General features: G+C 34.4%; 1 protein-coding gene across 1 annotated transcript in view; it reads right to left on the reverse strand.

The window, feature by feature from the left end:
- The window catches only part of CD2AP (CD2 associated protein), a 119,997-nt gene that overhangs the window by 56,570 nt on the left and 36,062 nt on the right, over nt 1-27,365 (reverse strand). Inside the window, exons 3-5 of the mRNA XM_045801938.2 lie at nt 14,668-14,821; nt 6,260-6,360; nt 2,896-3,016 (exon numbers count right to left, since the gene is read on the reverse strand). Of these exons, the coding sequence (XP_045657894.1) occupies nt 2,896-3,016; nt 6,260-6,360; nt 14,668-14,821 (376 nt within the window). The remainder of the gene's footprint in view (nt 1-2,895; nt 3,017-6,259; nt 6,361-14,667; nt 14,822-27,365) is intronic.

The following is a 27,365-nucleotide window of genomic DNA, read 5'->3' on the forward strand; positions in this document are numbered from 1 at the left end:
CTGATTTTGTGAAACGAAAAAGTTCTGGAGATCTATTGCACGGCAGTGTGAATATACATGACACTACTGAATTATTCTAAAAAAAAACGGTCAAGATATAAATTCTATATAATGTGTTTTTTATAACAATTAACAATTTAAAATAAAACTTATATAGAGGAAAACAAGGAGAACAATTAGAAGGAAAAGGAGTTTAGAAAATAACATCTTCTAAGATAGTTACAGAGCTGCAGATTGCATTTCTAATGTTTCCTAGAACATTTCTGAAAAGATGAAAATGTGCAAAGTAATTTTAAGTGACAAACAATATATTCTGTTTAGAGCTGTCTCCCACCAGCACCTCTTGTACTCAGACCATTTTAATCCAGACTGATATGTACTAATTTAAGTTTGTACTTGTCTTATCCCTCAGAGACCTGGACCTTAAGCTTCTGGACTGCAGACGGGATTCTGTGCCCTCACAAAACCGATCTAGCACTTAGCACATAGAAGGCTTAAGAAATATTCCCTGATTAATCTGGCCTCTACTCTTCTTAAGGTCATTTATTTTATTCTAAAAACAAGATTAAAGTTAAAACTATTCACCAGACTGATTTATACCTTCATTCTATTACCTATTATTACTAAAATGGATTCCTAAAACTCTTTCCTGAAAATTCCCTTAAAAGTAAAGTAAACTCAATTATTTATTTCATTCATCTCTATGACTAACGGGCTTAAAGATGAAATTATTGCAGACTAGAATGTACCCTGTGGTATTAAACTACAATTAAATGTACCAGTAGAAATAGGTAGGCAGGCAGGTAGGTAGGTAGATAGAGAGATGGATGATGGTAAAGAGATAAAGGAGTGCGTGTGTATGTGGGCATGTGTGTACATGTGTAAGCATTCCCTCATTTTATCTACTAAGAGTGCCCAGAAGGAATATCACCCCAGGATCAATGAGCACGCTTGTACTCAGATCTCAGTGTTTAACCACTATACTTCTCTAAAAGAAACCAACTTTGTCTGGACAAGTAGCTGATTTTAGGAGGAAGCAGGGAGAGTTCAACATGGGCCTGAAACAATTGTACAAGAAAATAACAAAGTGCTCAAACAATGATGAAGACCTGTTCAGAAGACATAGCAATGCAAACTGATCCATAATGAAAAAAAAGCAGACCTATGATCACCTGAAACCAGAGGCAGAAAAAGAAATGGACTGCTTCATGGAACAAGGAATATTTTGGGGATGAAGCAAATGTTTTGTACATTTACTGTGGCAGTGGTTTTCATGGACGTATACATCTGTCAAACTCATACTGTATATATTAAATAGGCAGTTTATTATTTATAAATTACATTTCCAATAAAGTTGATTTTTAAAAAATCACAGAAATTAATTTGAAGGAGCTTTCACTGGCCAAATCTGGTGGTATCAAAATAAATAACCGTAACAGATTAATACCTAGTGAATTAAATAAAACCTACTGTTGAGTCCACATTGACAAATAAACTGAGCAGAAAGAAAAGTTCTTTAGAGATGAATGTCAATTTTACAGTCTCAAAGCATCTCCCCACAAGACACTTAACAATTATAAAGAAAACAGCAGTACACTTACACTGGCAGCACAGCTTTAGCTAAGTGATCAAATTGAACATCACCAAAAAGAAAGCACACAGACATCATGTGCCGCCTGATACAAGGCAGTGAGATATCATTTTGTAATCCTGTTAATAAAACACAACCTGAAACTAATCATGAAGAATCTGAAGGAAAGCCCAAACTGGGATCCATTATATGAAATATCAGCATAAACCCTTCAAAACTGTCTAGAAAAACAAAGAAAGACTGGGAGACTATTCTAAAGAAACTTGAAAAATAAATTCCCTGTGTGGTCTTGCCCAGAACTGGGAGAAAAAAAACAGCTATACAAAGCATATACTAAAACAATTAAACCTGTATGTGAACTATGAATTAAATATTATTGTCAATATCAAATACTGTCAATATTTAATGTCTTGATTTTGAAAATATACTGAACCGCACTACATACATTTTTCCATACAGAAAAAGATCTATTTACCCTGCATTACCACTTATGAATTTAATTTCTCTTAAAAAACAAAAACAAGGGCACCTGGGTGGCTCAGTCAGTTAAGTGTCCAGACTCCTGGTTTCAGCTCAGGTCACGATCTCAGGGTTGTAAGATCGAACCCCACATCAGGCTCCATGCTCAGCACAGAGACTGCTTGAAATTCCCTCTCCCTCTCCCTCTAACCCTCCCCCTGCTCACTCACACAAGCTGTCTCTCTCTCTAAAATAAATAGACCTTTAAAAAAAAAAAAACCAAAAAACTAAATTCCACAGCAATTCTTAAAAATAATGTAATGTAAATTTAGCTTTGGGATAAAATGTTCTCAATCATACTTATAAATGGTGAGCAAATTTAAAATGAATTTGTGGGTAAGCCTATAAATGGGGGCAATCACAAAATATTAAGTGACATTCTGGCTACACAAAAAAATTTATTATCTGAATATGAACAAGAACAAAAGCAAGATTTTTTTTAATTTCTAAAATCTCTGAAGTAGTTAGGACATTTGCAAACTCAAATCAAAACATTATATTAGTACATCTTAAGTGGAAAGAAATCAGATAACATAAGCAGTATTAATTTATAATCAGGGTACTAAACATTTACTTTGGGTTGAAACAGACATCAGAGAAAGAAATATATTAAATTATTTGCCTAGATTTTTAATTCATTTTAAGTCCCTGTCATAAGCTGCTTTTTAAAAGTAGAAAAACTGAAGCTCATATTTCAATAAGAACAGAGTTTCAAAAAATACCAAATAAACACTAGATCATATATAATTTTATTTAAATCTATTCAAATTTTTAAAATAATCTACCTGAATCCTCCTGGGCTTCATGAGCTTCACCATCATCTGTTACCTCTAATTCTTTCACAAAATTTGAGGGAAACAGTCCCAACTTGTTGTTCAGGGTTCCACTCCACCAGCCTTCTTCTACCTGAAAAAGTTCACAACTCAAAAATAATAAAAGTTCTCTTAAGTAAAATCTTCCCGCTATGGGAAAATTAAGCTACATTAAGTGAATGAGCACAAAGTTAGTGATGCAAAATAATCCCTCTAAATCTGTAAGAAAAAAAATGGTGAAAATATATTTTAAGTAGATTAAATCTAAATTGATTAGACTTATCATATATGGGATTAGTCCTATCAGTAGCACTTTACAACATTTACAATGAGAATTTGTAATGAACTGCACTCCTCAATGTAAGTAATTTTTATAAAAATATCAGATAACCAAGAATAAGGTATTAACAGCAGGAAGTAGATAGCTCTCTTCTGGCATGTTACTCTTTTAAACACCACTGAGCCTCAATTTGTAATTATTTCGATATTTATAATATATTTCATGTATTATTTAAGTATATGAAAATTCAGATTTGGAAAAAGCTTGATGAATATAACTTCCCAAATGCTACATAAAATTACTAAGTCTTTTACACTTAAACAGTGAATCTTAACCCAAGTAAGAAAAAGAATCCCTTATTTTTAAAATCCAGATCTAGACTCTCCTAAACACTCCCCTCACCTCAACCAGAAATATCCTTGGGAACCAAACTCTTTAGAAAAATATTTACATTCACAAATAACAATGTTACTAATTTTCATGATTACTTAATACTATTTAGTAACTGTTTTAAAATGTGTAATTTCTGGGGCACCTGGGTGGCACAGCGGTTAAGCGTCTGCCTTCGGCTCAGGGCGTGATCCCGGCCTTATGGGATCGAGCCCCACATCAGGCTCTTCCGCTATGAGCCTGCTTCTTCCTCTCCCACTCCCCCTGCTTGTGTTCCCTCTCTCGCTGGCTGTCTCTATCACTGTCGAATAAATAAAATCTTTAAAAAAATAAATAAATAAAATGTGTAATTTCTGCTAAGGATGCTAAAAGGTCTGAATAAGGTAAAAAAAAATTTTTTTAAGTAAACTATTCACTGTTAAAATTCACATAACAGCAGAACATGAAATATCACTGTGAGAAAAGGCTCTTTATTTTGTTTAAAATGTGTTTTAAATGTTTTTCACTTCAGAATTACAAAGCAAACTTATAAGTTATTCATCCAACAGGCACTCACTATGTAGAAGCTAGTGAAAAGACTGAGTTTTGCATATGAGACATCTCTGCCCTTCAGTGAAACAATCTAAAGAAGAAAACAAACACTAAACAGATATTACAATATAACATAAGAGGTGCTATAACAAAAGTATGAACGAAATGCTCCAAGAGCACAAAAGAAGGGCTTAAAAGATTCAAAAAAGGCTCCCCTAAATTGAAATGACAAAAGAGCTGGATATTAAAGGTTGAATAAGAATATTCTAGGTACAAACCAAGTTAAAAATACGGTGACATAAAAATAAAGGACTTATTCCTGGAATATGTACAGCTGAAATACAAGACAGCTAGAATACAAGCTGTTTGAGGGAAAAACGGAAGGCAGTAAGACTGAAGAGTTCAGGATTTTTTAGCAGACTTAAGGAGACACCAAAGGATTGAGTTCTTCAAACCACAGTGATGGAGATATACAGACCAAACTGTAACAGATACAACTGAGAAAAACATCAGGAAACTTAATTATCTATACCTGCAATCCCAACTTGGCAGTAACTGAGTAGTTAGGGTAAATAACCTTTTAACTCCTATAAATTAAGGAATTCTCAAGAGGCAGGATAGTATAGCAGTGGAAGAATAATGACTCAAACTATGTGGATTCAGATTCTGGCTCCTCTGCATCCCACGCATATGGACTTGAGAAAAAACGGCTCAAACAAGATCTCCTATCCCACATGATCAACTACAAGATAATTTTGACATTCCACCAACAGGTGGTCTTGTCCTCATTGTCTTCAATCTTGCTGGCTTTTGACATGCTTGTAGACAACAGAACGTGGTGAAGGTGACACTATCACTTCCAAGGTCAGATTGTAAAAGGCTATCACCACGTTTGCTGAAATGTTTACACTAAGAGCCCTAAAATGCCATGTAGTAAGTCCAACTATCTTGGGGCACCACACAGTGAGAGAAAGCCAAGTCAAATAGAGAAGCTACCTAATAGGTCTCCACAGGCAGTCTTCGAGCCTTCTAGGTACCAATCACGTCATTAAAGAGCCTTCCCATGATTCCACCAGCACCCAAACTTTCAGTCTTTCCAGTTGAGACCTCCAGACATCATGGAACAGAGACAAGCCATCCCAACCGTACCCTATCTGAATTCTTGACTCACACAACCCATGAACCTAATAAAACAGCTGTTCTTGGCTACAAAGTTTGGGCCAGCATGTTATGCAGCAACAGTAACTAGAACAGCCAATCGCTTATCTTCCATGCTTCCATCTCTTCATATATAAAATGGTTATAAAAATTCATGTCTCCTTAAGTTGTTTAGAAATTTAAAGAAAATAATAAATGTGAAACACTTAGCATAATGCTTCAGACACATAGCCTCAATAAACATTAACTATTATTATTGCCATCTGGTGGAAATAAAACAGAATTGTCTCGTATATATACACTGGAACTTAATATAAGTGATAAATTACATGATGTTATAACATAAAATCAGTCCCTATATGTGATACCAAAACATATGATTGAAAATGGGATCTTCAGCTGCCAAATAAAACTTTTAATATTCTTATAATGGTAAAAGAAGAGATATGAAAAGTTATGTCTACCATACTTTTAAATCTCATTCTAAGATATTAAAATGTGGGGAAAGTGTTTTTGGTTCACATTTGACTGTGACAATTCAAACAAGGCAAAGCTTTTAAAAAGATTCCTTTCTTGTATCCCTCTGCTATGCAGAAGGTAAAACTGCTTCTATTTTACTGCTTTGGGCCTAAAGTGAATTCAGAATCAAAGAAAATGTTTATTTTTATTCTTAGCTACTTAGATTACATTAACTTTAGCTTAAAAATTTTTATTCCTAAAGTCAACACATACAACAGGCACAGTACACAAATACCAGGTGTAGTAAGAATGAGTAAAGCTTTATTCCAACAGATAAAATAACCCTACATTAAGACATTAAAGATCCATTTTAAAACCTGTATCTTAAAATTTTTATAAAATACAATGAAAATCACAAAAAAATTCTAATGAAAAATTAATACTCTCACAAAGCAGTTTTCTAATACCCAGAGTATCAATTCCAGTTGCTATTTTATCTCCAGCACATGTTTTCCTTACCTCTTCACTAATATCAATAATATCTCCAACTTTCAGCTCCAGTTCATCCTCATTTTGTGGAATATACTCAAAGAGAACTTTACACTGACGCTTCTTGGTCTCTAAAAGAAGTAACATAGTAAAAAATGAGGTTAAAAAAGATCATTGAAACAAACAACAGCACCTTTATTTACACACCATATTTACTGCCATAGAATTCATATGTATGAATAAAAACAGAACATGTAAGCATTCTGAGCAGCTAACCACAATCAGTTCTGGTTGGCTTTTCACCTTGCCCCCACATTACGTGTGCCAAAATAAATTCAAACCAAGTACAAATAAGTTACAAGGCTCCCAGCCATGAAATTTATTTATACATCTAAGCCCACCAATTAGACCAAAGTAAAATATCCAATGCCAATTGTGATACTAAAAATATAAACAATAAAAGACACTGTTGGCACAACAAATTTTTTCACAGACAAGCTGTCTTCCAAGCCAGTAATTTCCAGACTACTTCTTGATCAAAGTATGGAAATATTCAAAATGCACTAATTTAAGAGCATCTGTGTTAAAGAGACACAAAATGAACAAACCCAAAATGTATCTTACATGCTTTAAGAGTTCTATTTTCCGACAGATAAAAATCAAACTCACACAGGTAAAGACAGTAATTTTACTTTAAGTTTTCAAACAAGTTTCATTTATTCACATAAGTGACAATCATTTATAACCATCCAGGCTTGTGGTTCTCAATTTCTTTCCAACTCTAAAAGTTGAGAAGTTAGATTTACTCCCATCTTTAAAACTGAATCATTAAAGCATCTATGGGTAGATGATCAGATATAACTGATTCAAGGGTAACTTCTTGCTATTCAAAGTACGTTCCTCAGACCAGCAGCAACAGTACCACGTCAAAGCTTCACAGAAATGCAGTATCTCAGGCTCCACCTTGGACCTACCCGTTATGGACTGAATTGTGTCCTTGACTATACTGGGAGGTAGGCCCTTTGGGGAGGTGATAGGGTTAAAAAACATCATAAAAGTGGTGCCCTAATCCTCACACACACTTAATTGTGCATGTGGGCATACACACACACACAAGGCCATATGAGGATACAGCGGGAAAGGCAGCTACCTGCCAGTCTGGAAAAGAGGCCTCACCGGAATCCAACTCTGATAGCACCTTGATCTTAGAATTCTAACCTGCAGAACTATGAGAAAATAAGCTTCTGCTGTTTAAGCCCCTAGTCTGGGGCATTTTATTATAGCAACCCAGGCAGGCTGAATCAGGATCTGCAGTTTAAGATTCCCCTAGATGACTCTCAATCTTGTACTCCATGATCTAATTATACTTATTTCTTATTGCTGGAAAACGACAAACCCTATTCCTTCTAAGACTTAACATATACTGTTTTGGGGGGCACATGGGTGGCTTCAGACGGTTAAGCATCTACCTTCAGCTCAGGTCACGATCCCAGGGTCCTGAGATAGAGGCCATGTCAGGCTCCCTGCTCAGGAGAGACAGCTTCTCCTTTTCCCTCTGCCCCTACCCCTGCTCATGCTCTCTCTCACTCTCTCTCAAATAAATAAAATCTTTTAAAAAATATATATTGTTTATTTTGCCAAGGACGCTTTATTTTCATCCACAAAGTCCACCTTTCTTGGACTTCAACTCATCCTCAGGTCTCAACTATGAAGAAACTTCTTTGCAAACAGCTTTCTGGATCAGGCACTCTTCCTTTGTGCTTCTACAGCACCCTATACTTATTTACTTCTGTAACCTACTTGTTACTGACAACTCATTTTTTCCTTTGTTCTATCATGATTTATTTTCTTGTATGTACTCCCCATACTCTGTAGGCTAAAGATAAACAGGCACTGAATTTAACTGCTCTCTCCCTAGTACCTAGCATAGTGCCTGGCCTATGCTAGGCCCATTAAATATTTTTCAACGAATCAATGAACAATTATCTAGGCCTAATTATATGACATCAATGCCAAGAAATATCATACCAAGAGTATCTACATTCCATCAACCCTTTACCACAAGCAATCCTAAGATTTTTCTTAATAATTTAAATGCACACTTAAGGAACTAAAAGAACTTAAGAAACAGGCAACGATTAGTAATAAAATACAAATACATAATGAGATAGTAAATATTTAGAGCAAACCCCAAATAACCCCAAAGTAATAGAAATTAATAGAAAGGACAGGTTTGAACTGCAGCAGACGTGGAAGAATTCAAAGAAAAATGGTCAGAGTTACACAATTAAAGATGAACACAATACAAGAAGGTGGAAAAGATGTGGCAGATATTCTAGATAAAAAAGTTTTCCCAGAGAAATAATTGATAATACAAGGATTCTAAAGAGGTTGTTGCTGACAACAAAAGAGAATGCTGAGAAGCAGTGTAGATAGATACAACTTCACTACATCAAATCAAGTCATAACATCTCCAAATAAACTCTCATATATAGTTTGAAAAAAAAAAAGATGCCATGCTATTGAAGAAATAACACTGGTTTGGAAGTCAGAAGACTTGGGTTCTAGTACAGCTGTCATTTCCTCATTATCTGACCCAAGTTCTCTGGGAATCAATGTCCTGAACTACAAAATAAAAGAGCTGGACTAGACAACTATAACAGTTACTTCAGCTCTGACATTCTACGAAATTGTTTATCAGAACAAAAAATAAGTCCAACGGAACCTCCAAAACAACACAAGAAGCATATTACATGCAATCGATACCATGGAAGAGGGGCGGAACAGATGACAGTCAACTAGAGAAATCGAGAGTCTCCATATAAGAAAGTTACACCTCAGTAATTGTTTCCCCCACTTCATAATGGAATTAATAATTATATCTGATTTTAAAAATTTGTTTTACAATAGAAGGAACCAAAGTAAACACTGACCATACGTTTATAACTGACCTAGAGTTTACAGTAAAATTTTTCAAGCGTCACCTTTCATCACGTCTCAGAATAAATTTTTAAGTAATAATTTAATTTTTGCATACTGCAGGAAAACTTCTCATCTCTTACACTATAGATAAATACAGTCCCTAAATACTTTTGGAAGTTGAAGTGTGCTTGACAAAATGTGTTCACTGTAGTTAGCACTTCGTAGATGAAAGAGAAATGATCTACATTACTGAAAACAAATTCTATTCTGCTCAGAGTGCACTTCAAAGAAAATCCTATCATTTGATAATCTTAGACCTTTAAAAAAATGTAGCTTGCTTCTTTATAATGAATATGAATATCTTTTAAATGATTTAAAGTAGATAAAAAGTATTAATTAGCCCTCCTGCACGCAAGCATATCAATTAACTTTGAGGAGCCTAGTTATATCATAACCAAAAACTTCAAGTTTGTGGGGTTTTTTTCCCTGCTCACACTAAGCATAATACACCAGAATGTTTTCCAGAGTAGTTTACAAAATTATTTGCAAATAATTTTTCCCCTAAAGGAAAGAGCTACATTGGATAAAAAATATCTGAACAGCCCCTATTATTACTACAAAATATGAGCAATTTTTATTTAAAAAAGAAAAATTTTTCATGATTCCATATTTAAATATGGTTTACTCATAAGGTGAAGTGACTGCCTATTTGAACTCGTCTGTTAATTGTGAGCACAATGAAAGGGAATTTTGAGATTTTCTTACATTCTAAATGGCACATACAATATCTGCTCATACGTATTAGTCCAAAGTATTTACTGAATTTCTACAATATATCAGAACCTCTGCTAAGCACAAAATAGTATGTACAAGAAGACTACTCAATAAAAGGATGTCTGAATATAAGCCAATTTTTAAAATAACTATAACCAGTATTTTATCACAAGCAACCTCTATATAGCTTTTCAGATCTACAAAGAAATAAGAAAATTTATCAAATTGATGTTTTATAAGTAAAGTTATTGATAAGAAAGAACATAAAGGAGGTACAGCAAAAGCAGGGATATATTTCCAGGCCTTTTATGTACCAGTACTATTCTAAATCCTTCACAAATATCTTCCCACAACAGATAATAAAGCTTGTTGTCATCATTATTTCCCCATGAGAAAACAGGAACCTGTCCAAGACCCTAGAGCTAAAAAGAGGCAAAACTAGAATTATACCAACATATGACTCTTGAGCCTTTTATCTTTCCACTTTACCAATGCTGCCTCCTTTACAGATTACAAAGTGCCTTAACACAGCTGATGAATCTAGTCCTGCCAGATCCTTACTACCTATAAATACCATGTACTTGCTTATCTCCATGGGTCTTCTTCCAAAGGCAGCAATTCTACCTGTAATGTCATACTCCCCAATCTTCATGTGAATGAGATGTCTTACCTAAGAAAGGCTTAAAATATGCCTTGCTTGACAACACAGTACAGAACTGCCCCTTTAATCATAGCTGCATACTTTATACATCTCTAATATGGTTTGTAATAGTATAAACACTGTAATAATAATCACAAACATTTATGGAGCACTTCTAATATTTACTTGACGTGTTGGTACCTCTAAAACCTATGACATAATTACTACTATCACCTCTGTTTCAGAGTAACTTGATGTTTTCCCCTGTTAGACTGCAAGTTTTTAATCATTATCCATACCCAGTTTTATTTGGCAGATTTGATTGCCCACATTAACACTGTTCTCATGGTCTTCAAATTCACAGATAGTAAAGCATTCAGCACATCAATGCTGAACAATTTTCAAAAAAAAAACTTCAAAATAATATTTTGTATTTTTTGGAAAAAAAATTCTGTAAAATTTTACATTCAGTAAAGCTACTTCCTATTTTTCCTACTGAAACAGAAAATCCTAAGTTTTCAAATGTAGGTCCATCAAGAATAGCAAATATTTTCATGGCTCTGAAAAATAGACCTAAATATTCAGATCAAACAGAGCTCTTAAATTATGGAACCATTTCTCATTTAAGATTACAATTTTCAATCTCCCCATCAAATACAAAATGAAGACCATACCACATTCAAAAGATGAATGCTAAAATTTCACAGACAGCAGCAAAACGATTCCTGATCCATTTTCTAATGTCAAGATTTTTTTTGTCAATTTATGTCTCCAGTAAGCAAAGAAAATAATCAAATAATAAAAACAGTCATTGCTATATGCCTGAATCATCCTTAAATTTTTTTTCTTATCCTCAGCAATAAAAAATCTCATACTGCTTAGACCATTAATTGAAAGATTCAAGCTGTTCAAAGACTCTAGCTCTACTGCTGATATACTGCTTGATTAAAACAATCAAAATCTTAGAAGATATCATCATCACCATCATAAAGAAAGAACTCACGTGATTAGGAATGAGATATCTTGTCACAATATACTTTCAACTGATTCAGTTAAAGAAGTATTTTATATATATACAGATATAAAGACTGTGAAAAATGCTAACAGCAAACTTAAAGCGTTTAAAATATTCATTGCACAATTATCCCTTCAACTTTTCTATAAGATTTATAGAAAATAGAAGAACACCCTGCCCCATTCATTTGAGAAGCTGCAGCTGGAGAGGAGTCAGTTCAGAGTCTTTTTTCCCTTCTGAGTCAAAATATTTTAAGATTAAAGAGCAGAGCCAGAGCTAATATGCCCCTATTTTTTAAAATGTACGCTGTAAAAATGTATAGTCAGTGACCATATTTTGATGGTATTTTGAATTTTCATTATTTTCTTTAGCGCTGACTCAGAATCATCAGGAGGCATACTATTTGCTACCAGTTGTTTTCTAGAGATGAAACAATGAAGACTGGCATTCTGGTCAACTAATTTTTCATGCAGCAACATCAATTCTGTAGCAACTACTACTAGTGATCTACCAGTATCAATTTCAATGTATCTTTTACATTCAAAATAATTATTAACTAGATAAAAACCACTTCTGCATGAGTTTCCTTCCACTAATAAGAAAAGTTACAAGCACTAATATCTTCCCTCAGGTATAGTAAGGGTAGATTCACATCTGGCATCAATTTTTTCCAAATGCAAAGTGAAATATCTACTAATATTCCACACTGAATGGAATACAGAGTTGTGATGCTGAAACATGTCAATTATTTACTAAGTAATTTTACTCTACAATATTATCTCTGTGCCTGATTTTATAAGGGTTTCAGCAGCGATGTGACTTGGACCAGTTTTTGCTATGAGATGTGCAAATTTTTCTCTTCTATAACTTAAGCAACTTATAGTAATTGTCCTGGAAAATATTATTCTGTGCTCACTCTAAAAAATACCTGTTTGTTTTATCACAGTTATTATGGTTAACTTACACACAAAGGCAAAAGTTTCAATGGCTTTGTGACCAGACTTCACAAAAAAGTCTACACTTTTTTGGCTTGGGACACTAGAGAAAAATAGCTAACAAGCCCAGTTTTCAGATACCTACCACCACAGTATGTATGAGAAACTCTCTTTTTAAGTTGCTTAAACAAAAATTCAATACACATGCAGATTCACTTATCTTGGCATACAGAGATTAAAACTGAACATTCACATTGCTGTGATTATATCAACTTTTACAATTCTTTTTTATTATTATTACTGGATAGTAGTATTCACTAGTATTTAATATTACAATAAACAACCTTTAGAATAACTGGTCTATTTTGTGAATTAAGGATATGATACAAACAATAACCCCCCCCAAAAAAAAAAAATCAGATAAAAAAAAAAAAACCTTAGCTTGCTTTTCCTGGAAAATCAATCTGAACGCAAAAACAACCTGCATCCTGTTTTACATGTTAGCTAGCACCAAATGACCAATTTAGTCCTTGCAGCACATGCACTTAAAACAAGTTATGGAGGATCCTCAGGAAAAAGTCTAAGCCTCCTGGCACCAACTACATAACGGTTTTTCCTTTTACAAGAAAAAGAATTATGACCAGTGTTCTTGAGGAAGGTAAAATTGAGTGTGTCCCTTCTTATTAAGAGACAAAATGAATAAAATAATCATAACCTTAAAGTCCTTTGTCTAGTCTCTACTTAAGAAAACTGTCCCTTTATAGCTCAGTAAAACTAAAGAAAGTGGTAAATGGATTTTATAATAGACAGAGGTCATAAGTAACTCTCCAGTGGGCCTAAAAATTCTCCTGTGCACAAAAATTCCATATAGAGGTTCACCTGTAGGATATGAAATAATCTCAGTAATCTGTCCCCCAGTCTCTAAGAGAGAGTCTGAGCGTCCAGGACAATTAAAACTATTAAAACTGTTCACCTTCAGGCAGCAGTCTGAAAGCAGTATGGGTAATATCTAAATATTGTTTGTACAATGAATTTACTGGGAAACAACACAGAATCCTTTAATTGGTCTTATTATCATGAAATCTTTTTCATTTTTATGAAAATGTTTTCATTTTATGAAAATAATCGAAGGATGATAGTACCCAGAAAGTAAATGTTTCCCCCAAATTCCACAGACAGTAGCACAGAAGAGGCAAGATATTAAGGAGACTCTGTAAAAATCATAAATAGTCTTATATTTGTAAAATGTATATAAACAAAATTTCTTTACTGTAAACCACTAGGTACCACAAGGGATTTGCAGACCATGATATCAAAGACACTGATCTAAGATAAATGTGGTTAAATACTCATTTAGTACTTATTAACTCAAATTAATCATAGTAATCAGTATTCAGTCTCTCAAGGGGCTTCAGGTCTTATTATGTGAAAATACTATCTGCTCCCATAAATGCTGTATTTTGTACATGTTTAATGTTTAATACTTTAATAACAGTCTTTCCCAATACTGTAAGCTTTTTGAAAAGCAAAACTACCTGTCTTTTTTACCCCTTTCTCACCAGCAGCAAAATAAAGCTCAAGAGATTAAATGATCTAAGGTCCTAAGATGGACTCAAATTCACATCTGATTTCAAATGTGGTGCTTTCCCTCTATGCTAAAATGTTCTAACATATTTATAGAGTACTAAATACCTAAAAGGACTCTGCTGGGACAATCACCTCGGAAAACTGAATGTCTATGTTAGATGTCTAACCAATGAAGAAAACATACTATCAAAATGCATGCATCTATACTGCTTAAAGATGAGCAGACATCTTAGCATAAAATAAATTTTATTTATGGTATAAATATATAAATGGTATTAAAATAAATTTAAGGCAAAGCATCAACTATTCAACAGAACCTGTAAGGCTAATAAGAAAACAAAGCCTCATATTTTAATTTCTAATTCCCATAAATAATTCCAGCAGGTCATGCTCAATTATTTTATGAAGAATGACTACAAGGGCCAATAACTAGTAACACGTGAATATGTAGGAAGTTTCTGCAGTCCGCTACAAAACGTTAAGCTAATTTTTCTTCACATAACTTATGAACAGTTATAAAACATCCTTTACTTTGATTTAAACAGGAAAGAAATTATTTACATACTCTTCTTAATGTTTTTGGTTTGTGGATGTGGTTGAATTCCTCCAGCTGGAAGTCCATAGGTGCTTATTCGTTGTACAAGACTTGCTACATTCCCATGTCTTTCCCGTTTAATGGGCAAACTGTCATCCTTGGATTCTGTCTCTCTCTTAATTTCCTATAAAAGGGGAAATCAATAAATAGGTAAATTAAGTTGTATTTTATTAAATTAAATCCTCAAATGTAAAATACCCAATAACAGGTACAGTGATTATTATATAAAACATGACAGCAAATTTTTCTCTGCCCCCACATACCTAAAGAATACAACACACTTTGGTAACAGTGACTTATGAGTCTAAGTCTTACCAGAATTGGAGACAGAGGTAAAGAAAGCCAGGCTGAAACACCATCTCCACCCCAAGATACAAAGAAACTCTGAGATATATAAACAATGAAACAAACAATAATTCTAAATCAGGGTAGGCAAACTTTTTCTATAAAGGGCCAGATAGTAAAATATTTTAGAATTTGTGGGCCATATAATCTCTACTCGAAAAACGAACCCTACCATTTGTAGTGCAAAAGCAGTTAAATACTTAAATGAATGAACACAGCTATGCTCCAAAAAATTTTATTTATGGACATTAAAATTTCAATTTCATATAATTTTTACATGACAGTAAATGTTGTTCTTCTGATTTCTTCCAACTATTTATAATATTCTTAACTAGCACTGTCAGCTCATGGGTGTTATAAAAACAGGTGATGTTCAGATTTGGCCTGTGGGCTATAGTTTGCTGAGCCCTGTTCTAAGTCATAGGTCTAACAGAAGATATGCAAATCTTCATGAAAAGAAGGGGTGCCTGGGTGGCTCAGTGCGTTGAGCATCCAAATCTTAACTTCAGCTCAGGTTGTGATCTCATGGTCATGGGGTCGAGCCCCAAGTCTGGCTTGAAACTGCTTGAGATTCTCTCTACCTCCCCCTCTGCCCCTCCCCTTGTTTGTTCGCACTCTCTCTCTCTTTCTCTCTCTCTCTCTCTAAAATAAATAAATAAATAAATAAATAAATAAATAAATAAATAAAATAAATCTTTTTTAAAAAAACCTTCATGAAAAGAAGTATGAAATTAAAACAAGACAAACGGGAAGTCATACCATGTTCAGTGATTAAAAGTTCAATTATTTTAAGGATATCGATTCTCCCTAAAATTGATGCAATGATGCAATGCAATCCCAACAACTGTACCACAGATTTGGGAGAGCAATAAACCGGTTTTAAATTTGCATAGACCAAAATACCAAGAACAGCCAGAATACTTCAGGGAAAACAAAGTGAGGGGGCTTTTCTTTTTAATAAGATATAAAGAAAAGCTATATGATACTATAAATTAGACAGTGTGGTACTGGCATAAAAACAGACATAGCAATAAATGAAACAAAACAGTCCATAAACAGAAAAGCTTGACTTAGACAAAAAGCAAAGAAAAACATATGATGTTCATAAAACTAATGTTCCATATTTAGGGGGTTGGGAGAAAACTGGATTCCTACCTCAAACATTTGATAATAAAATTTAAATATTTCTGTTCATTAAAAGTAACCATTATAAAAGCAAATCACTAACCAGAAGATATTTTCCACATACAAGGTTAACAAAGAATTTGTATCTCTAGGTGTTTACATCTACCACAAGGTTAACCAGTTGTTACTCTCTAGCTGGTAGGATTTCAGACAATTTTCACTTCTTTATACTGTTCAGAATTGTTTCATGTTTGTTTTGTTTTTAACAATTGTATCATCTTACAATGAGAAAAAAGGCTTTTCATTTTGGGAGAACTATTACATTGGTCAAGAACTGTGAAAAGTCATTAAAGTATAAACCATGGAAAATACAAACTATTTCACAAAATGGGCTGCTTCATTTTTACTGGTAATGCACTTAAAGAAAAATACTCCAATTTGCTATTAACACATGGGATATCAACATCTGAAAACCTCACAGTTTTCAGACTGCACTAAGTATTTTTCAAACTAATAAAAGCATAAAGTCTTTGTAAAGAACGGTACTTACCACTTCAACATGCTAAAAAGTGTTCATTTTGAATTCTTCTGTCTCATGAGCTGCCCACATTTTAAAAAACTGAAAGTCATATCTCTGAGAGCTACTGTCTTCTAATACAGGGACCAAGAACTTGGCTTGACATTCAAATTTTGTTCCTCTAGGAAAGTAACTCCAATTTGACCAAATGTGATTAAGAGTACAGGTTCAGGAGACAGAAAACCTGGGTATAAATCTTGATTCTATCCTGTTCAATGGCTATGTAACTTTGGATATTTGTGTTACCTTTTAATAAAAATTTACCACATGAATTAGTAGGATATATTGAGACAATGCTTCTTGTTTCTAAAAAAAAAAAAAAAAAAAAACTAGAACGTATTGCTCATGACCTAGAAACATTTTAAGGACCTTCAATATTCTCAGAGACATAATCATATCTAAGAATATTAGATATAATAAATCTTCTGAGGGCACAAAACATAAAAGGAAAGGGGGAATGTAAATTAGAAATATATAGTCTACCCTGAATAAAGACGACTCAGGTTTACAACCTCCCAAATACATAGTGCCAGGTAAGATGTTTAATCGCAAGCACCAAGCGACCTCAAGGCTCTAGTAAACCTGCAAATGAAGTTTGCTTTGAGCTCCACCTCCTCTTCCTCTGGAACCTCTTCCTGCTACAAACTACCACCAGATACACTCACTCACCAACCACAGTGCCTCCAAATTCCTCTTTGGGCTATTCTCTTCAACAGCAAACCTGACTGACTGCTATGAAGCGTTACTCAAGTGTCCAGTGTCTCTCCCTTCTTCTGCCCTTTACTTCCTTTTACCTAATCAGTCAGTAAATAAACTATCAACATAGTAGTATCTACTTTCTACCAACTTCACTTCCTTCCCTAACTTTGAAAATGACTCCAGGAAATCCAGTAAAAAAGAATCCTCACTTGGAGAGTATCATGTACTGACAACGAACTCAGAAAAATTTTGAATTTCGGCCTACAAATGAGAAAAACCTCCTACAAAATAGGTAATATCAATGCAAAACTGGCCAAGAAAAAGACAATGTGGATAATCTCCATATAAATAAAATGCAACTACACTAATTTGTTTCATACATAAGGAGTAAGAAGAGGCAATTTAGAGGGAGGTAAGAAAGATAAGCAAATGAGAGGGAGCTAAAAAGTTTGGAAAGGATATAGTTATTCTTCATCTATTAAGATAATCAAAGACACTTAACTCTGCACTAACCAAAAACAACTTAAAAGATGATCAATCAAATTCACAAACCACTTCTTCATGTTTTAATATATCTTCATAATATAATAATTCAGTTATCTAATTATAGCCAGTGCATGATCATAATCTGAAAAAAGAAAGCAATTAATTTTCATATCACAGCATTAAATAAACATCACAAAGAATAATAAAAACCAGATTAAAGGGCAAAACAGTCTTTTTTTGTTTCTCAAATGAAAGAGGTCATCCTAAACTGAGTCAGTTCTTCTTATGCTAATTAAAATTTAAGGAATACACTTATAACATTAAGGATTTCCAAAAGTGTTATGTAAAACTAGAAGCTCCAACTTTGCAGAAACATAAATCAGAAAATATGAAAAAGTGATATTACTAAAGATGTATGAATATAAGCAGAATTAAATGTTTATTTCATATGTCCACTGTTTTAGCTTTGGCTATATCCATTAGACCCACACTTGAAAAATGAGGTTTTCAACCTAATAAAAATGGTTTACCCTATTCCTAAAGTTTTTATTTTGTTTTTTAGAAGTAATAATATATAAGGAATCGTCTACCTCAAGTCATTCGATTTTCATTTTTATGTCTAAATTAAATCAGAGAGTAGCAAAACACCTTTAAGTCCAAAGTGAAAGGACCAAAAGGAGAAAATCTCCTTAACGTGAAATCAGTACATACATTCTGAGTGCCGGCATATCAAAACCATGAGGGAAAACAGTAACAGATATAACAGGACTATTTTGAAAGTTTCTAAATTTATTCTCTCCCCCAAATATGCTGTTCTCCACATAACTGCTGTCTCTCCAACTTGGACAAAGGGCCTTCCTATTGCAACTGCCCCTCCCCCATTGGAAAAGGCAAAAGTAGGAAAAGAGAGAGAAAAAGTTATGTACATTCATTATCAATGGAATCCTACTCCTTTCTCTTTTTCCATCACAAGAATGTTAATAAGAGCCAAGTGAAATAGAGTGGGAAAAACACTAAATAAAGAACTCAGACATACTATACTGGTTGAAAACACCCCAGTAATTTATAATGGTCACATTTTTCATACTAGTCATATGGATTTAAAAATCCTATTTGTGCTTCGTTCTAGGAGGAAGAGATTACGGCAGGCAATGAGGGCTAATATATCTACAGCTCAACAGACATCAGACCTACAGGGAGATCCTTTTCCCAAAGCTGCTAGGCTCCTTAAGGCCAGAGATAACAGTATCAAGCAGGCAATGAATGCTGATCCAAAAAGGAAGATCAGAAAATAATCCCAGAAGCCCAGTTTCTGCCACTCACACTTTCCAGGCTTCAATTATTTCTACAATTTGAAATATCTTAGCAGAAACAAAATTTATTAACTCGTTAAGGGGAAAAAATCAGAATTTAACTTTCCAGGTAGGTAAACATTAACATGATTTATATAGTGATGTCTTAAATTTAAATTTATGGTTTAAATATAGGATATAAAAGGGAAAGAGGATACCAATGATTCAGTTAAAAAGATTTTTCTATAGATAAGAGTCTGTACAATATCTACCATATTCCTAAATGTGGAAGGAGGTTGGAGGAGAGTTATAAGGAAAGAAATGTACTTTTCACAATAGCCACTTCATAGTCCCTGAATTTTGTTTCAACATGTATTATTTCAGTGATTTTTTTTAATAAAAAATTTGATGTGCTCACAAACAACAGTGCTACAAGGCAGTTTGTTTCAGAGCATTGGAATCTCAGTTGTATGAACACACATTACTACATCTAAATCCTTACACATCTTTTCTAGCATTACCTGTACTAAACACTTCCTTTAACGCAGTGAATACGGCCTACATAGGATTCAAAATATTATCAAAAATATACCAAGTCACAGAACAAGTTGCTCTTAATCAGAGTGTATACTCAATGTTTTACAGTATGTAACAAAATACGTACTACAATGTATCATAAGTAACTACATACAACTTTGACGTTTTATCTACTGTTTTTATTGTAATTCCCAATAAGTAAAGTTGTCTTCCATTTTATTCTGAAACCTACAGTTGTTTTCTCATCTAATGTGTTTCAAATAATAAAAGAAATCAACACACTTTTTAAAAGTTTTTAAACACACTTAAAGACTTAATGTCTGCTTAACCATTTAACCCATGGAATATAGACATAAAATGACGAACATCCTTAAATGCAAGATAAGTTGTCAAACTCCCTATTTAAAAAAAAAAAAAAAAAGATTCAATGAGGGGTGCCTGGGTGGCTCAGTCAGTTAAGTGTCTACCTTCCGCTCAGGTCATGATCCTGGGGGCCTGGGATCAACTCCTGCATGGGGCTCCCTGCTCAGCAGGGAATTTGCTTCTCCCTCTCCCTCTGCTGCTGCTCACTCGCTCTGTCAATTAATAAATTTAAAAAAAAAAAAAAAACTTAAAAAAATTCAGTGATTTAAATCTTTTTCTAAATGAGAAAAAAACTGCTAGAAATTTAAGTCAAAATAAAGAAAAAAATACACCAGCTTCCAAAAATACTTAAATGTTAATAACTTGTTTCCTTGTTCCTTATTATATCAAAAAGTCTGAAACACTTTATCAAGCTCTGAGAACTCTTCAAAAGGGATCAAAATTTCATTTTAAACTTAAAAAGATAGGAAAAACCATTTACTGACATCTGAGACATCTATGAATATAACCACTTATATTTTAAAGTAAAACTATCATAACATCATGTAATAACCTATAATACCATCAGTATAAAGCTCACAAGAAAGCTAAATCAAAGCTCACAAATTAACATCCCTTATCCACACTGTCCTGCTAATATAATATTCTTTAAGTACAACTAATAAACGTATTTGTTAATTTCTTTTAATATCTTATTTCACTGATATTTTTCTGCTTTTCTTAAGAAAAACTAGCTATTACTACACCATTTCTCAAAGGAGAAGTTCCTTCTACATAGTGAGTTTTTAGACCATTAAGGAAATGCCTTTCAATCTCTATTAAAATGCATAACCATCTATCTGATGGTTACCAGAGGAGGGGGGTTTGGGAGTAATGGGTCAAATAGGCAATGGAGATTAAGAAGTGCATTTGTCCGGTGATGAGCACAAGGAGATGTATGGAACTGTTATTTTACTATGTTGTATATCTGAAACTAATAGAACACTGTATGTTAATTAACCAGAATTATAATAAAAACTTTTAAAAAATGCATCACAATCTAGATGTCCCTCATGGAAAGATGGAACAGATAAACTGTTTCCTTATTCTTCCCACTAATTACAATTAAAAACTTTAGACATTACCTATTAAAAATAAACAAATACAATATTCTGAAAAGTGGAGAAAAGAAGATAGACCAGCCAAGACAGCCCAGGTTCCTCAGAACCTGGTTAGTGAGTTCACTAGGTTTTCTTTTTGCCTCATATTCTAGACTGAGTACTGGAGAAACCAGCAACTGTTATCGCCCATGAGAGGAGAGGAAAAAAGCTCCAAGGAAAGCCTGCTCTCTCCAGCAGAAGGACCAAGAAAAGGGTAACCGTTGGTAACCTAGCAAGACCAAAACCAATCTGCTGAAATCAAATAATACAGAGAGAAAAAAAAATCAAACTAGCAGGGAGCCTAGACTTCTACCCTCACCAGGCTGTAACCAGACCACCCACTCATGACCACTACACCATTTTTCCAGCCAGGCTGGTGTCAGAGAAGGCCAAGTGGAGAGCCAGGACTCTCCTACCCACCAGGTGGGAATGAGCCCCCTTCTCTCTGTCAGTGGAGGCCACAAGGCAGCGCTAAGGGGGATTTTCATTAAGGGGGATTCAATGGAGGACTACTGAGCCTCAACTCCTACCCCACTCAGCAGTAACATGGAGCTCCTTCCTCTCCAAGTGTCAAGAGAGACAGAGTGGGAAACTGGACTTGGAAGTAACTCATTTTTTCCTTTTTCAGCACAGGTTCTCTCTTTAGTAAAATACAGTTTAAAAGTAGATCCAAGGTCCTCAACCAATGTTATGATTTTTTAAAAATATTTTTACCGCCAGTACTTCTACCAGGACATGAACACAAATCCTCAGCTTTTAATAACATGTCCAGACAAATGTTGGCTTTCTCTCCTTTCTCAATAATAAAACAACTTTCCAAAGGCATTTTAGTTGAGCCCCTTTATCTTCTTAGAACACCTTTTCCACTCCAAAGGGCTTAACAAAAAAAAAAAAAAAGAAAAAAAAATCATTTCCACCAGATCACCTGTGATCTACATCCTGACTCCAAAGGCCATGTTCCTTTCCTAATGCCATGCTGTCTTCTTGACACAGCTCTAGGAGAGCAGTTGGCAACCACAACTAAAACAGTAAGCCTACTTTCCTCTAATTTCAAGATCCTTCTCAAAGAGAATTCATTCCTTACCTCCTCTGCACCCTTCTGGGTTTTTCTGGCCAAACAACCTCAGAGATCCTACCCTAGAATGCCCAAATTAAAGTATTAAACACCATTTTCCAACTCCCACAACTCTTTTTCCTTTCAAAGCACTCCATGACTATCAGAATGATCATCTTATTGATTCAATTTTTTCATGTTTGTCTTCCCCTCACCATTAGAAAATAAACTCATAAAGGTAAGTGAACTTATCTGTTTTACCCACCATTGTGTCCCCAGCATCTATAAAAAGTCCTAACACATAGGAAGAACCTCGGCAAATATTTGAACAAATACGGCAAACAGAAAAGAATAAAAAAATGGAGAGGCAGGGTATGGGGAGGATATGCCACAGTACTGCCACTGATCTTACCAAAACAGCTCAACACAAAGTGCCGGGGAAATCTGGTTTCTCTCTTTTTTTTTTTAAGATTTATTTCAGAGAGAGAGGGCACAAGCACACGAGTGGGGGAGGAGCAGACAGAGAGGGAGAGAATCTCAAGCCAATTCCCCGCTGAGCAGGAAGCCCAGAGTGGGGCTCAATCTCAGGACCCTGAGATCATGACCTGAGCCGAAACCAAGAGTCAGTCAGCCACTTAACCAACTGAGCCAGCCAGGCGCCCCGGAAATCTGGTTTCTTATCAGGGATACTGAAGAGTCCCATTATCCAAAAAGAACTGAAAACCCTGCTATAACTACTGCAAGAAAAGACATGTGGTTGATGAAAACTACAGGCTTCAAAGACAGCTTATGAGAAGTATCCCTTACTTGGTGCTAAAGTTGATGTTAATCTTACTTGCAATAAAGAAAGCTCTTATTTTACTTATATTTAACATAACTCACCAGCTGTACTACATGAAATTCTGTACGAAAGCATGTATTCCTTGTGCTATGCCACCCCTGAGATTTTAATGTTGTTATTATATATTCTTAATGATAACATTGGGCCTTCTATTTTCCTTATTAAACCTTGTTTTTCAGCATCATTTCTAGGGATGGAGGCAGTAGAAAAACCTGAATGAAACTGATTCCATTTTATAAAGTTACCTACAGATAATTTTACATGAACATTGCAAGTCCTGCTTCATTTTCCACATATCTCATTATTTGTACATTCTCTGCATGTTTCCATTCCATCTTCAGTCTTTGCAATGCCCTCATGTCGAATCTCAAGTTTAGTTTTGGGGAAAAAAAGGTTGTTTCCATAAAATTGCATTTTGAGGAAGCAGTTTGAATTTTCTTCTTAAAGGGTCAATGCTAAAGGTTATCAAAAGCAATTGATTTTGTAATTCTAACATCTTTCAACTATGCTGATGCTACTGGAGAATTTCAAGGGCTAAGATTCATATCACTTTGTCTTTAGATTCTTAAAAGCAGAGAATGTTACAAAATGATCACATTTCTCCAATAACCAGCACATAATATATAAAATAACATTTCTCATCTAAAAAAAAGGCTGACATTTGCCTATCACAGAGCTATCAACTACCAAGTCCTTGGCCCACCAACTATTACCAGTATGACTTTGAGCATAAATGACATATTCCCTGTCTAACTTTCAAAGATGTCAGAATAAAGTAAGAAAATGTAAGGGAACTTGTGAAGTCTTAACACAAATAAGAGGTATTATGCCTATTAACAATCCCTTTGTTTTCATTCTCACTGCACAACTCAGATCTCCATTACTATACTTTATAGCCTCAACTCTCTCAACTTTCATAAAACCTTTCCTTCTAAGATTAATCCATTAAAGTATTCTATCTTCCCTCGCCTGTCTCTAAAACCTCTGTGATTTCCCTAGTATCTTTTAAATAGTTAATACCTTTACATGATACTCAAAATGAATGGTACCACTGGCTTTAATCCATACTTTTAGCCTTAAATCCCATCATACACACCCCCACAGAAAAACTTTCATTCAAACAAAGTAGTCCATTATTTTTACCACAAAACACTTTGCGCTTTGCCAGACACAGAGCACACCAATTATTCATCTAACTTCCTATCTTTAAAGACCAAGTCAAGTGTTACTTTCAACATCTTTTCTGAAAAATATTTTTTCCAAGATCCTTTAGCACCCATCATCTTTATCACACATTTGACGTTCAGCCAATAATGCACTGCAATTTATCCTGTTTTCATGCTGTTATCTCCCCCAATAAAATAAGTTGCGGGAACTCTTCTCACCACACCCCAAAATAATTCAGACAATTACTAAGCATTTGTTCAATGGAGGAGTGTTTACTTTGTTTCATCTCAATTACAAAGACCCAATATGCCAAATACCAACAAGTCACAGCACTGCTACTGAATCTCAAAGTTTACACGAACAAATAAATCAGACACTTGACTCTCTCTACTTTAGTCCAAAACACTGAAGTTGAGAATGAGGAAAGATCTGAAAAACTAGCAAGTTTCTTCCCAATTTGGGCTCAATTCTTAAATATTACAAATCTGTGAGGAAAGAGTAAACTATTCAATATTTTTTATGTGAAAAAAAATTTAATTACTGCCTAACTCACATCTGTACAAAAAGTAAAGCAAGACTGATGACTTATATTGAAAAACCAAAACTTTAATGATAATATAGAATATCTTTAAAACCTCCCTGCTCCCAAGTTATACTTAGACAAGCCATAAAAAGCACTTACTAAAAAGAAAAGACACATAAGCAGAAGGAAGACAAAGGACTAGCATTCATAATACAGAATTCACAGTATTCACAATAAGAAGTACTACAATGAGAATGAGCAAGAACTCAATAAAAATGGACAGAAATATCTGGACAAGCTAGACACAAGAAAAGAAGTTTAAATGGCCAATAAATGTGAAAAGATGCCTAACTTCCCTCATAATCACAAAAATGAAACACTGAAACACGTAGTTGTTACTGTAGATCTATAGGATTAGAAAGAAAAGGAAAAGAAAATCTGATGGTATCAAATGTTTATAGCAACATGGAAGAAAGAAACTCTTTTACACTGGTAGGAATTTAAATTGGTGTAATTACTGAGAAATTAGACAATGTCTAATACAGCTGAATATGTGTGCATACCCTAGGATGCAGCAAATTCTCAGCAATGCATACAACCTACAAAAGGATATTCATTGAAGCATTGTTTTCAATAGCTAAAAAATGAAAACTAGACCTATTTTACCTCATAAAATGTGGTAAAGATCCAGAATGGAATACTACAGGACCGTGTAATCTCTACTGTGAAACTACATGTACATTCCTAAACGTCTGATCTTCTGGGGGAAAAAGAAAATCATACACACTAAAATACCACTGATTATGTGAAAACTAAATCAAACACTAAAATACCAGTGATTATGCAAAAAAAAAAAAAAAAAGTGTAGGGTTTGGGACATACCAATTTAGACCTATGCAACTTTGGAAACAGAGCCCTGAAAATGAAAATAAAAATAAGTAACAATAACTGAAACCTTAGAAAATGTATAATAAGTGGGTAATAACTTAAGACTCCCCAAGCAGATGACAGGTGGATTCCTCCACAGCTATTAAAAACGCGCAGAAACAATAAAGAAGAAAGGCTGGTTTATGGATGTTAAGATAATGCAGAGAGAAGAGGAGGTAAGCACCAGGAGTTAAAAAATAGAACTTTTTATGCTAGGACTGTCAACTTTGAGGAAAATATCCAGGTACAGATGATCACCTTAACAACAACAACAAAAAAAGGTTTCACTTAGGGGTGCCTCAGTTGGTCAAGCACCTGACTCTTGGTTTCAGCTCGGGTCAGAATCTGAAATCAAGCCCTGCATCAGGCTCCCTGCTCAGCCTCGAGTCGGCTTGTCCCTCTCTCTCTGCTCCTCCCCTAACACACTCTCACAGGCAAGGTCTCAGTCTCTCTCATTCTCTCTCTGGAATAAATAAACAAAATCTTAAAAAAAAAAAAAAAAAGATTTAACTTAAAAGCTAAAAGAACTCCTGTTTACACAAGCAGCCAAGATGAGAGCCTCTCCCATTCTTACTGAAATTATAATTCTACACTCTTTATCACAGCTCCCTTTACCTAGAAAATAACACAACTTTCCCATTGTCCTGACATCATTCCTCTATTTACCATTTTTTTAAAGATTTATTTATTTATTTGAAAGGGAGAGCACAAGTACAAGCTTGTGTGCAACTGGGTGGAGGGGCAGAGGTAAAACTCTTCAAGCCAACTCCCTGCTGAGTGCAGAGCTCCACTTGGGACTCGATCCCACAACCCATGAGATCATAACCTGAGTGGAAACCAAGAGTCGGACACTCAACCCACTGAGCCACCCAGGCGCCCCTCTTTACCAACCATTTGTGAGCTAACTACACAGTGTTATAAAAATATGTTGTAGGCAAAGTGACTATGTTATGTATCACATTGAAACCCATATTAAGTTTTACAAAGCCACAACCTAACAATTATGCCCATGTCTAAATCCTACAAAATACTATTTGTTCATGCACAGGTAAATATGTATAAAACTATGTATTATAAGGATACATATAATTTCAGAATATGGAGTTTGGAAGGAGAAAGAAATGATAAGGAGGTAACAAAACTCAATTTTATTTGTAATGTTCTACAATGAAAGTAATACTCTAAAGCAAAAATGCCAAAACGATAACATTCTATAAATAAGTTCATGGATCCTTGTTCTATATTCTTTTAAACTATTTATAAATCCTCTAAAGATGAAATAACACTGCAAAGGGACAATGAAATGGACAGTTTGTCACAAAACAAATTTAGTGTCCATAAAGGTTTTTTTTTCAATAAGCTGCAAAAATTATTTGACCTTTCTATCCATCTTCCAGCCCAACTGGAATATCAATGCTCTTCAGTACAGCTATCTGAAATAATAACAGGGATGTGAGTCTTTTAGAGGAAGCCTAGTTAGCTCTACCATCCACTCCATAGTCTTACATTTACAAAACAACCTATGTACCTTAATGTAACCATATTTTAAGCATAAGAGGCTTATTTTTTATTTTTTTTTAATTTTTTATTATG

The sequence above is a fragment of the Ursus americanus genome, chromosome 29 (assembly GCF_024610735.1).
Source record: "Ursus americanus isolate L20-20 chromosome 29, mUrsAme1.1.p, whole genome shotgun sequence".
Classification (NCBI taxonomy): domain Eukaryota; kingdom Metazoa; phylum Chordata; class Mammalia; order Carnivora; family Ursidae; genus Ursus; species Ursus americanus.